General features: G+C 32.8%; 1 protein-coding gene across 1 annotated transcript in view; it reads left to right on the plus strand.

The window, feature by feature from the left end:
• Positions 1–12,287, plus strand: part of LOC123272578 (potassium voltage-gated channel subfamily KQT member 4-like) — a gene marked incomplete in the record, with an annotated part of 125,672 nt that extends 113,385 nt beyond the window's left edge. The window contains 1 exon segment of the mRNA XM_044739470.1: positions 11,267–12,287. Within this exon segment, the coding sequence (XP_044595405.1) occupies positions 11,267–11,427 (161 nt within the window).
• Between the last annotated feature and the right edge of the window lie 248 nt (positions 12,288–12,535).

Genomic DNA, 12,535 nt, shown 5'->3' on the forward strand with positions numbered 1-12,535 from the left:
CGTACTTAAGGCCCCTGACAAAAATTAAACAAAACAACTAATTAACAACAAATGACTCTAATGTTGATTCAGGGCGCCACCAGGGTTATTTTCTCGGTTCCTGGAACCGGATGCCAGAGCTGATCTTATTAATCTACAGGGAGAGAGAGTGGAGGAAGGTTGTTCTGAAAATGAATAAATTTTTATTTAACAAATTAACCAGTTTTTATTCAACAACAAAATTAACAACAAAATCACAACTCGTGCCCTTGCACGTACTCACTTACAACTACTTCCCTTACAGCTACTGGAGGATTTCGGGCTGCAACCGGCTACTCCGACCCAACGCTAGTCTTCCACTCGGCAAACCATCAACAAGTAGAAAACGTCGCACTAAGATTTGATTACCCTACTCGGCAAACCATCAACAAGCAGGGGTCGTCCAAGAGAAATTCTTAATCCCACAGTGCCCTCATATGGAGCGACTATACTGCGGTTTCTATCTTACTACCGTTGTACCCCACTTGGCGCGACTATACAACGGCTTCTAGGACTGTACGAAGGGCTGTCTATTCGGCAAACCATAATGCAACAAGCAGAGAACCCGTACAATCGCACACTCTTAACCCGCACAATCTCCACACACATAACACACGCACCTCTCACACACACTGACTCTACTCTACTTTTATTTTCTGGATTACAAAGTTACTCCAAGAATTTTACAACGTTAATTTTCACTAAAATTGTTCAGTCATTATTTACAATAAAACCATAGAATTATTCTCTCACGAATTAACAAAATTTTACACTTCTTAAAATCCCGGCTTAAAACCGACGCTTCTTTTATTCCAAATTTAATACGAGCTTAACTCTGCGCATTAACTTAAATTCTTTCGAAGAACATTCTTTATAAAATTAACTAAATTTTTTACTCGGACGTAATCCACACAATAAATAGTTTCATAACAATTTCTACCGGAACAATGATATTAAATTATTGACAATTTTCCAGTACATGACTTCAATATATAAGACAACCCAAGTAGAAATTGGCAATCAAATTAGATAATTAATTAGTAATTTCTCAATATACAAATTATTTGCCGAAAGTTTTATCTACGGGTACATCAGTCTTATCTGCTCCGAGGAAATTTAGTAGAATTAATTCTCAATAATTAACTTAACATGGAATAATTATTTTCTAGTAATTTGAGAATGACGATTGGATAATTAATAATTCGCCTCGGTTGTAAAGTAATGATACAGAAAATTATCCACGACGTTCTAATTACTAAATGCGTCGCAGTTTTCTCAATGATTCAATTTCCGGTAATTAAAATTGTTTCCAATAAATAATTAAGTGATTTTCTAATAAAATGATAAAATATAAATCAATAAAAAATGATTAATATGTAAAAACTTAATTAATTACGTGCCCAGTAATTCAATTTGCTATAAATTATAAAATAGTCCACGCATTGATTTTATAAATTTTACTGCGTCATCAAATTCTCAAGGAAATTTGCGCGCTCAAAAAAATGGACGACGTTGTTCGTTGTTGGCTTGACCTCGGGTACTAATGTTTGACTGATTCGTGAGCTGACTGGGCTCGAATATTTCTCGATGTTCCAGAAATTGATTAAATTTGATTAATCAAAAGATGAATTTAATTTGTGAAATCTTAAGATGTTAATAATTATTAACCAGCTGAATTACTGGTATGCTCACGACCTAAACCCAGGAGGTCTAGAACATTCCTCGGGTGTAAAATCCCCCAGGAGGAATTGTTCTAGCTAACAAATTAGAATTGATTAAAATAATTAATTATTATTAAGCAAAAAATTATTAAACAGTTGAATTATCCAAACTTGAATAAAGCAAAATGAGAAGTGGTGTGTTTGATGAGCCGGGTATATGGCCCCAAGGCTCATCATTATAAATCCCAATACACTGGTGTAAATTTGGTTGAAGAAACTCTATGGTTGATACTCGCTTCGCTTCTTTGGACTTTTCTTGATGTTACTCGTTCCAACACTTTACTACTTCTCCGGACACCACGCATGAAGGCTCGTCTATATAACGACCCCCAAAAATACCCCCACCTGCTCTCTCTCTAGGCCCGAAGATCGATGCGCTCAAAATGCTAGTCGAAAAGTTATCGATCTCTGTGGTGACTTATCTGATTAGAGGGGTAATTTACCCTGTTACAATGTTGAGAGCAACATATATCCAAGCATCGCACGTGTAAAAATGAAACCCAGATTTCCCATTTCGTTACATCCAGCTCTAAATTTTCACAAATGCGTTCCCACTTTTCGAGAAAGAATTTTTGTTGCACATTCATTTCTTAGCAAATATCAGCTCATAAAAGTCACTTAAAATTTGATTAAAAAACTAATTATTTACTTTTTAAATCGAAATTAAATTATTTGTTATGTAAATAATTATTAATTTATAGAAAATAAATTATTTTAAAAATGGTTTTAATTATTTAGTATTTGAGTCCTAACGTGTTAGGCGGCTAATAGACCACGGGAACTCGAGGAGGTTTTAATCTATTGAGAATAGGTTTGTTCCGAATAATTGATCGTTAGTTAAATTTAATGCATACTTATTATTTGAATTAAAAGTTAATTGAGTTTACAAAAATTATTACAATTGTTACAAATATTGCACAATAGTTGAGAAATTTAATATTTTTATTCCATATAACGAGAGTTTACAATATTTACTAAATTCACAAATATTAATAATTGAAATGTACCTGATAAAAGATTAGATGAATCTTGTTAATTTCCAATTTGTTTTAGTTGATTTTTACTTCACGATTTTACTTTACTTTTTACAAACTATTTAATTTCAATGAGGAACGAAAATTACACGTGGTCTATTGAGAACTTACTTAAACTGTATACGATGTTACCACTAGAGAAGGTCAAAAGCACGAAAAGGCCACGAACACTGCAAGAAGTTTTCCGGGTCCCGAAGATTTTCGATCTCTTAATTTGTTAATTGGAGGAGAACCCAATGCCCAATTAGCTATTGAATTTCGAGGGGACTCTTACTCTCTATTCGGATGTTTCCGGGAGGAAACTACTATGAGAGTGAGCGGTCTACCTTGTATATTGATGCACAAGCATAAGGTCCCGGTTATGCACTGTTGCATTTGTGATAATGGACAGGCGCATCTATACACACACATATGCACATAGAGATCTTAATGTTAATTTTACTTTTACTATATGAAAAATTTAGATATTAATATTTCGTAACTAAATTATTATATACGTAACTAGAATTATTTAAGCGATTAAACTACAATTAAATAATGTATTTTAACAATCGTCTAAACATTAATGAACTAAAAATTTAATGAACAATTAGTCCAATCATTGTTAATAATTACTTCTAATCATTTATAACTCTTAACACGTGTTTTAACTGAATTTATTTCAGGTTATAGTTTCAAAAAATGTTGTTTAAGGTTTTACTTATTATTGTAAAATTATTATTTTTCTAAACTTAAGTTATTATCTTTTATTATGTGTCTATACAGTAGACCAAAAGATATTTTCCTTAATGAGTTTATAATTACAAAAATTTTCCAGTCTGGACTTTAGTGCCACAGTGCATTTACGAATATCTTTAGATTTGAAGATTTCCAGATAATATCTTCCAATTTTCTTTCAATCGGCTACAAGTCCATTTACGTATAACAAAACTCCCATTTACTTGTTTGTTGAGTCTTCAAATCTTAAGTGCATTAAGGTTCCAGACTAAGTACTTAAGTAAGGGACATGGATCGAACGAAAAATTATGACGGTCTTCAATAGAAATAAATAAAAGGAAGAATTTATAAATAAAAATTAATATTAATAAAAATTAATAATAATAAATAAAAAAAAAATGTTATACATAACATATTTTTTTAAACTGAGGATAACTTGATGCGAATTAAAAATTAAATAAAAGATTACCTAGTCAAACTTCATGCAAAATATGACTAAAAGTAATGAGAAAAACCAGCAATCAAATGAATAACGCACACAACTTTCTGCTGGCAACTTCAGCTGAATTGTATCTTTTCTTTTTTATTTTTAGTTCTTTAGAGATAAACGACTTCAATGAATAAACAGTGCACAGAAAGATAGCGAATTTCTTAGAAATTTTCAACAGGCTGTATTTTCAAAAATAATCGATTTCACGTGTTATGTCCACCCGCAAATTTTTTCTCTCTTCTCATTTTCTTAATTTAAATCACCCGGGCAGATGGAATACTTCTCCATGCGCGAAAGCCGCAATAAAATGTAAGTTACGAGCCTGCTGGTTGACTCACGTGGACCTCTGCAAGCCCAGCACCGCGATCTTTTAAAACTGCGATCAACAGCCAAATCCAGGTCTTAGTTGGTTAATTCGACTTCCGCGTTTAACGACGGGCCCGTGCCTTGTAGAGTCCTTTGCTTTAATTTAGCTCCGCACTTAAAAGGAAGTTTGGACGCGGTTTCAACCGGCAGGCCACGTATAGTTCTAATTTGCCCTGCACTTAGGCGAGAGCTCGGTCAGTAGATAAAATTTAGAGTCAAAATCTCAAGAGTTTTTAATTTGCCCTGCACTTAGGCGAGATTTTGATCAATAAGAAAATCTAGAGAACCGGACCCTCAAAGTTCTAATTTGCCCTGCACTTAGGCGAGAGTTCGGTCAATAAGTAACTTAAGATCTTTTATAGCTAAGTTTTGCGCACTTTACCCTACGGGGGACTGGAGGACGTTAGCTCAATCAAATTAATAAAATTCATTGATATAAATTTCGATTAAATAAAATTTGTTAAAGAGGTGTAAAAAGTTTTAGTGTTTATAAAAAATAAATATCAAAAAGAAGTGAAATTTTGTTCGAGTCAATTCATTTTCGTAAAATAAGAAGCCCTTAAGAAGTAAGCTTGAGCCCAAATCCATCCAACTCCATCTGCTGCAAGGACCAACAGGAGGGCTCATTCAAGGAAAAGGCGCTAACAGCAGCCCCGGGATCACGGATCCGGTAATCCAGAAATAATCCTGCAAGTAGTAGAAGTACATCTACTCTAAGAGAAATCCGTGTACAGTCTCAAACGAAGGCGTGGTAGAATTCGTACATCAGAAACAGTCCCACAAAAATAATTAAAACAACGGAATTAAAACCTCCGTTGCGTATTTTTAAACTGTTGAGAATTCAAACGCCACCGTTTACGCTACCGCCCAAAAAAAACGCCCTTGGACATAACATAAAGAACACTGGTGGCAGCGGAAAAATTTTATAAATAAATAATTAATTAGAACTTAGACAATAAGGTGAAAGAGAAAAAAAGAAAAAAGTAAAAGCTTATTTTAAAGAAAAAAAAGAAAATTTTATAGGCGTTTATATAGCACGATTAATGGGTATGTGTGAGTACGTGTGCAGCGGCTCTATTATAATTGCCATTAGATGACTCTCCCTGTCTCTTAATTACTTATATTTATTTTTATTGAATATTAGACGTTTGAAATAATCGTTTTGAAAAAAAAAATTTTTATGATTTCTTAATTTTTGAAAAATTTATATGAGTGACGTTAGCTCGTTGTATTTTTTTTTTGTTATTATTTATAGTTAATATAAAAAAAATTTGTTTAATATATGGAGATTAAGTATAATGATTCATAATACACGGTTGTACGACATATAATAAGATAATATAATAATGAGATAATGTGTAATATGGAAGTATAGTGATAGTAAAATGAAAAAGAAAAATTTATGTTAAATTTATATTAATTATATATAAAGAAAAGGAAAAAAAATTTTCATCAAGGTTTTGCGTTGTTTCCACTGTCCCCCAAGGCCGGAGATATTCTTATCTTCGGTCTTGTGAGTCTTAAAGCAGCAAAACATTTTTTCTTTCAAAATTTAGAGAAATGTACTGTTTTCCATTATACTATCTACTATATATAAAAATATATTAAAAAATTTTTTTCAATAAGATTTCTTTTTTTTTTTTTTCAAAAAAAAATATTTTTTTTTTTTAATAGGTTTCTTGAATAACTGTTAATACAAACTGTTGGCTCGTTTTTGGCAATTTTTTTTAGTTTTCGTTAAACGAAATTTCCAACAGGAAAAAAAATTCTATTATTATTTTGTAAGTTATTGATTTTTAGTTTTCCGCAAATGAGCCATCAGTTTGTTTATATAAAAAGTTTTTTTTTTTTTTTATAAATGACCTTAACTTCTACGAAGTTGAAGCTGAGGTTCTGTTGTCTAAATCGGTGATTTGTAGTCTTTCAGTCGGGACGTGGTTCGTTGACTTCTGCTTCGTCGTCCCCCTCTTGGCCAATGTCTGAAGTCGGATTACTCGTAGTTGATCCTGGTGTAGGGACTCGTAGGAAGATTTCGTCGTCCCCCTGTTCTTTATTTACGGTTGGTTTCTTCCTTTTTGGTGGTCCAGAGCTATTAATGACATTTTTACTTCATTTTCTTCTAGCCCTTGGTCCCATGGCTCGAATTTGTCGATGATCGTAACCGGATCCTGAATTTTTGTGAATGAATTTGAAGCTTCGTTGTTGAATTTTAGGCTCGAGTTTAATTTTTCCAATGACTGGTTGGAACTCGGGGCGATGAGGTCTATTCTTGTTGATTCTCTTGCAATTGTGCCTACGAAGCCGAATCAAGGAGCTCTCTTGGTGCGGTTTCGTGGGTCGAATTCTTCTAGTCGTGGATCTTCGAGGAGTTGTCTCAGCTGATGTTGTGCTTGTTCAATTTCTGCCTCCATTTCCTGATGGCTATTGACTCTCATATATGTCATGCAGATTGAATGGTTAAATTTTACCGCGCATATTTCGTAAGCCTCCCAAAGACTTCGAAATTTTTCGACGTTGATGGAGCTAACCAGTTGCCATTCTTCTCGTATTAGATGGATTTTCTTGAACGGGTCATACAGGAGACTTGGATTTGCCTCCATTGGTTTTATTTTGACTTCCCCTGCGCCCCAGGCCAGGTATGCGAGCCCCAGGAGGAGAAGTAGCACAGTATTCGTGATGGATTGATTTTCTGAAACAAACGACTTGGGTTCTTTTTAGTCAAATTTCAGCGGCTGGTTGGTTTAGCCTTATTTGGGTGGGATAATTTTCGTTTCCCATTTGTCGTGTTTTGCTCTAGTGATATCTTTCGCGGGTATCCGTTGAATCTCGGATATTTTACAAATTAAATTCGCTAGATAGTCGTTATATGATAAATTTTTTTTTTTTTAATCCGGAAATTGGGTTAGTATTCGAGCTGATTTTCGATTATTTTTGTTCAAAGGGATTCGTCTAGTACCTCGACGTTGCCTTCGCATAACGTTATCGTTATTGGACAGTCTCCTAATTCCTGTAATAAATATGCTTAGATGTCTAGATCGGCAAATTCGTCCCCCTGTTTCACACAGCGAAGCGAATGAATATCATGTTTGTGTACTGATTGACGAAGGTTTCTCAGTCCTTCGATTAAGTCGATTGGGTCTAATTTTTCAAAATGTTTTGTTTTGATGAATACCGTGAAAATTTTGCAATGACCTAACTTGGTGACGAATACATCTCCCTTTGAAGGTTTCGATGCATGGAGGTCATCGGCATTTATAAATTTTAAGTCACGGAGTAATTTTGCTACGGGTTTTATTATCTCACAATCGGCTGCTAGGAAGTTTACTAAGTGGTCTCGCGCGTAAGTGAGCCCATCACGGCAAATAGAAAATTTTATTTTGATTTCGGACCCTTTTGGCGGTATACTTTCGTCTGAACTCGAGGGTGAAGATATTCTTGGTCGATGACGTCTTTCGGCAAAGACATCTTCAGCCTCTTCAAAAGTTGGAGGGTCATAGGCGACAAAGGGTGGTCCGAACCGGCGGTTCCCTACGTCATCCCCCACTGTAATATTCCCGCATGTAGTTAGTCTATTGTTGGATTTTTCTGAGTTGCTGTGCGATTTATTATTATTATTATTTTGCGAATTTGTCGATAAAATTGTGTTTCGCAATTTTTGTTGGATCGTCTTCGTTCAGTCTCAGTACGGGTGTCATTATTATAAGGTGTTTCAATCCGAGATGGAATTTAACTATTCCAGAATAAAAATAAAATGAGAAAAAAATAAAAGAATTTTATGCTCTTTGGAGCGTTAACGTTCGTAAAATTCGAAATAAAAAAAAAATAAAAAAATAAAAAAATTTTTTTTTTTATGAAAATTTAGTTTTGTCTAGGGGTGGAGACTTTGAGTCGATTGAATGTAGTTTATACTCAAATGGAGCCTTGATAGGGGCTTGGACTTTGCGAAGGTTTAATATTTTTTCGTAAAGTCCAGTCACAGCAACGGCTGTGACGTTTTTAATAATTCTCGGACCGGTGGCCTTGTTATTGATCACGTTCTTTGCGGAAACGATATCGATAGCCCGATCGTCTATTCTCTCCCATCGGCTTTTCAGTCTCAAAAAAATTAAAATTTTTTTTTTTTTTTTTTTTTAATTTTTTTTTTTTTTTTTTTTTATTTTTTTTTATTATAAACCCGGGGAGAAGAAAAAAAAATTTTTAAATATAAAAATTTAAAATTATAAAACAGAAAAATAAAAAAACGGAACGTCAGTTAGTTGACGTGACAACCGAGCGAAAAAAACAATTTTGGATAACTTTCCTCCCCAAAATCAAAATAATACAAAAAATTTTCAAAAGTTCGACTAAGGGAGGGAAGAGAAAGAATTTTCTAAAATAGTTGAAAGTCGAAAAACCGATTTACGAAACCTAAAGAATATACACAAAAAAAATTTTCGAAAATACCAAATTTTGCTTCTTATTTTGGTTAAAATTATTTTGGCCAAGTAATTATGTAAATTTTGTGAGAGTTCTCTCAGTTAAAGAAAGTGCTAGTTAAAGCACCTTTCCAGAGCTGGGAAACTTCTCTGAGTGTTTTGTAAGAGAAGGTGCTAAATTCAAAGCACCCTTCTCGTAGGATGTAGTATATGTGTAATAGGCTTAAAATAATTTTAGTCAAAAAAAAATTTTAAAAGGGAAATAGAAGAATTTATAAAAAAAAAATTTTTTTTTTATAAATTTAAATAACTAAGTCGAAAGTAATACTGCTTAATTAGCAAAAAAAAATGTATAGGTATTTCTCAATACGGAAGAAGAATATTTTTGCTGACAAGAATGTAGGTGTGAGTACGCGTGAGGCAACCACCTCGAATAAAGAAACGTCAGCGGATTCTTTATTGCAATATTAGACTACGATAAGTTAGAGTATACCAAAAGGTTAAGAACCTATATGAGGTCGAAAACCGATGATGAAAAATAGTATTGCTAAATATCGAAATAACTCCTTTAAACAAAAATTTTAATATGACGAAAGAATAAATTCTTTTGCGAGTTATGAGGACAAATTAATGTGAATCAGAAAAAAAATTTTCAACAAAAGTTCTAAAATTTCAGGAGTTAATATTTTATAAGAAATTTAGAAAGGAAAAATTTTATAAAATTTAAAAATAAAATAACTTGATAAATTTAACTAATAAGAAAAATTTTAGAATTGTCAAGATTAAATAGAAATAAACTTTGAATAAACTTGAATTTACTTTTGAACAGTAGGATTTACTTGATTAAAAAAAAGACAGATTTGAAAAGAAAAAGAGGAAATATTTAAAAATTATAAATTTTCTCAAACGAAAGTTAAATAGTTTCGTATTCGAAATCCCACCGCTGCCACCAGTGTTCTTTATGTTATGTCCAAGAGCGTTTTTTTGAGCGGTAGCGTAAACGGTGGAGGTTTGGACTAACAGTTTAAAGAATACGCAACGGAGGTTTTAATTCCGTTGTTTTTAATTATTTATGTGGGACGTTTTCGATATACGAATTTACCACGCCTTCGTTTGAGACTGTTCACAGATTTACTGAGAGTAGATGTACTTACCGTTTACAGGAACTATGTTGATGGTCAGATCTGTGATTTCAGGGCAGCTATTAGCGCCTGTTCCTTAATTGAGCCCTTTGGTTGATTCTCGCAGCGGATGGAGTTGGATGGATTTGGGCTGCTTATTCTAAGGGCTTCTTATTTTATGAAATTTATGAACTCAAATGGAATTTCACTTCTTTTTTAGATTTATTTTTATAAATACCAAAACTTTTACACTTTCACAATTGTAATTTTAATCGTAAATTATGTTAATGAATTTTATTTATTTGAGCTAACGTCCTCCAGTCCCCCGTAGGGTAAAGTGCGCAAATTTAGCTTTAAAAGATATTATATTAAAAGATTTTTATACTTATTAACCGAACTCTCGCCTAAGTGCAGAGCAAATTAGAACTTTGAGAATCCGGTTATAGATTTTCTTACTTGTCAAAATCCCGCCTAAGTGCAGGGCAAATTAAGACTTTGGGATCTGACTTTCTAGGTTTTATCTATTTATCGAGTCCTCGCCTAAGTGCAGGGCAAATTAGAACTTTGAAAAACCCGACTCGTAGATACTAATAACTAATACGTGGCCTGCCGGTTGAACCGAGTCTGAACTCGTCTTAAGTGCAGCGCAAATTAAGACAAGGGACTTTTACAAGGCACGGGTCCGTCAGTTAAACGCGGAAGTCAAATTAACTGCTCAAAGACCTGGTTTACACTTAAAACTAATACGTGGCCTGCCGGTTGAAACCGCGTCCAAACTTCCTTTAAGTGCGGAGCAAATTAAAGCAAAGGACTCTACAAGGCACGGGCCCGTCAGTTAAACGCGGAAGTCGAATTAACCAACTAAGACCTGGATTTGGCTGTTGATCGCCTTTTTAAAAGCTCGCGGTGCTGAGATTGCAGAAGTCCCCGCTAGTCAACCAGCAGTCACGTAGCTTACATTTTATTGTGGCTTTCGCGCATGGAGAAGTCTTCCATCTGCGCGGGTGATTTAAATTAAGAAAAATGAGAAGAGAGAAAAAAAATTTGCGGGTGGACATAACAAAAGTATAGAATTAATATCAATGTCGAAGATAACTAAATAAATTAAAAGATAAAATAGGGTGCAAATAAAGTATCACGACAAAATACCCGAGAGTGAAAAAATTTTTTTTTAAAAAACATGGTTTTAATAGATAATTCTTTATAGTTTTTGAAACCGCCCTTCAATTTTCAGTGCGATAATTAGTTGCTGATATATTGATGTTCGGATATTTTGTTACGTAGTAGTGAATAATTGGATTCCTGTCAATAATTAGTAGTTTTACCCTGATGAAAGCTTGTATGAATAATAATAATAATAATAATAACTTATTTTTGCTTACAGTAACTGTTGAATGCGACCCAGATAGAGGGTCTGAATACAACACTGAAAATGATACAGAAGATACTGGTGAGGAAGCTGCGCTACTAGGTTCTTCTGAATCACCATTGACCAATTCGCCATGTTCGATTAACCCTGGGGGTAATACTGATCCAATGAAATAATAAATTACGAACTAACGAGATGAGTGAATCGTAAAGATTAATCGCCGATAGTAATTTTAATTTAATTATAATTATGATAGTTAGTTATATACTTTTTTAGATCACTTTAAGCCAAATTTAGAATAGCTTCTCTTTACAGTGCAATATTATCTTGTAGGGTAAGCACAAAATAATATTGCAGTAGAAATTTTCTCTCAGCATGGCAGAGACTTAACCTCCACTTCCGGGACCTGTGATTTCATCATCGCAAAGTCAATTTATCTTTCAAACGTTATTTGAGATATTTAAGTAAAAATATTACATTATTTTTCTCGTTAATGCGTAAACTGTTTACTGGCAACTATACGTGTGGTATAGGATAAGTTACGGGATACCAACTATTGGAAATGTTATAGATATATTACAATTATGACGAAGCACTTGTGAAAATAGTAGTGACATCTACCACAGAGTAACAAAGTAGTTTTTTAAATATTTATATATATTTTAATAATTTTGTTTATAAAATTTAATTTACTTGTGTAAATTATAAATATTGTGATAAAGTCGGTGAATATCGAAATTCATTCACAGTGACAATATTCTTAATATGTAAATTTTATTTAACAAGAAAACGGCATCTCATGGATTCGCTATATCTTAACTCACTATTTTTATTTATTGATTTATTTCTTTTTTTCATTGATATCCTTTTTTTATTTATATATATCTACAAACAAAACGCAGAAATATCAATAATTAATAAGATTATTTATTATATCTTTCAGACGTCTCTTTTGATATAGTAAAATAGATATACATATATATTATTTCGATAAAATGACCATTTGAATTTAGTAAAAAATAAAGCGATATTTAAGTATGAATTAAAATAAAAAAAAAATAAAATAAAACCGACCATTTAAAACTTGTAAAATAACTTTTGGATAGAATATAAATAATTTACATGATAATAAAGAATAATTATATACAATATTATTATAAAACACTTTTGACAAGCAATTGCACGTGAAAAGTGCTTATTTATTTATTATTAAGACAAATACTGTATAAGCTTTGATAGACCAAATTGAATAAATTATTAAATTTACATTATACATAAATATAT

Source organism: Cotesia glomerata, linkage group LG10 (genome assembly GCF_020080835.1).
Source record: "Cotesia glomerata isolate CgM1 linkage group LG10, MPM_Cglom_v2.3, whole genome shotgun sequence".
Taxonomy (NCBI): domain Eukaryota; kingdom Metazoa; phylum Arthropoda; class Insecta; order Hymenoptera; family Braconidae; genus Cotesia; species Cotesia glomerata.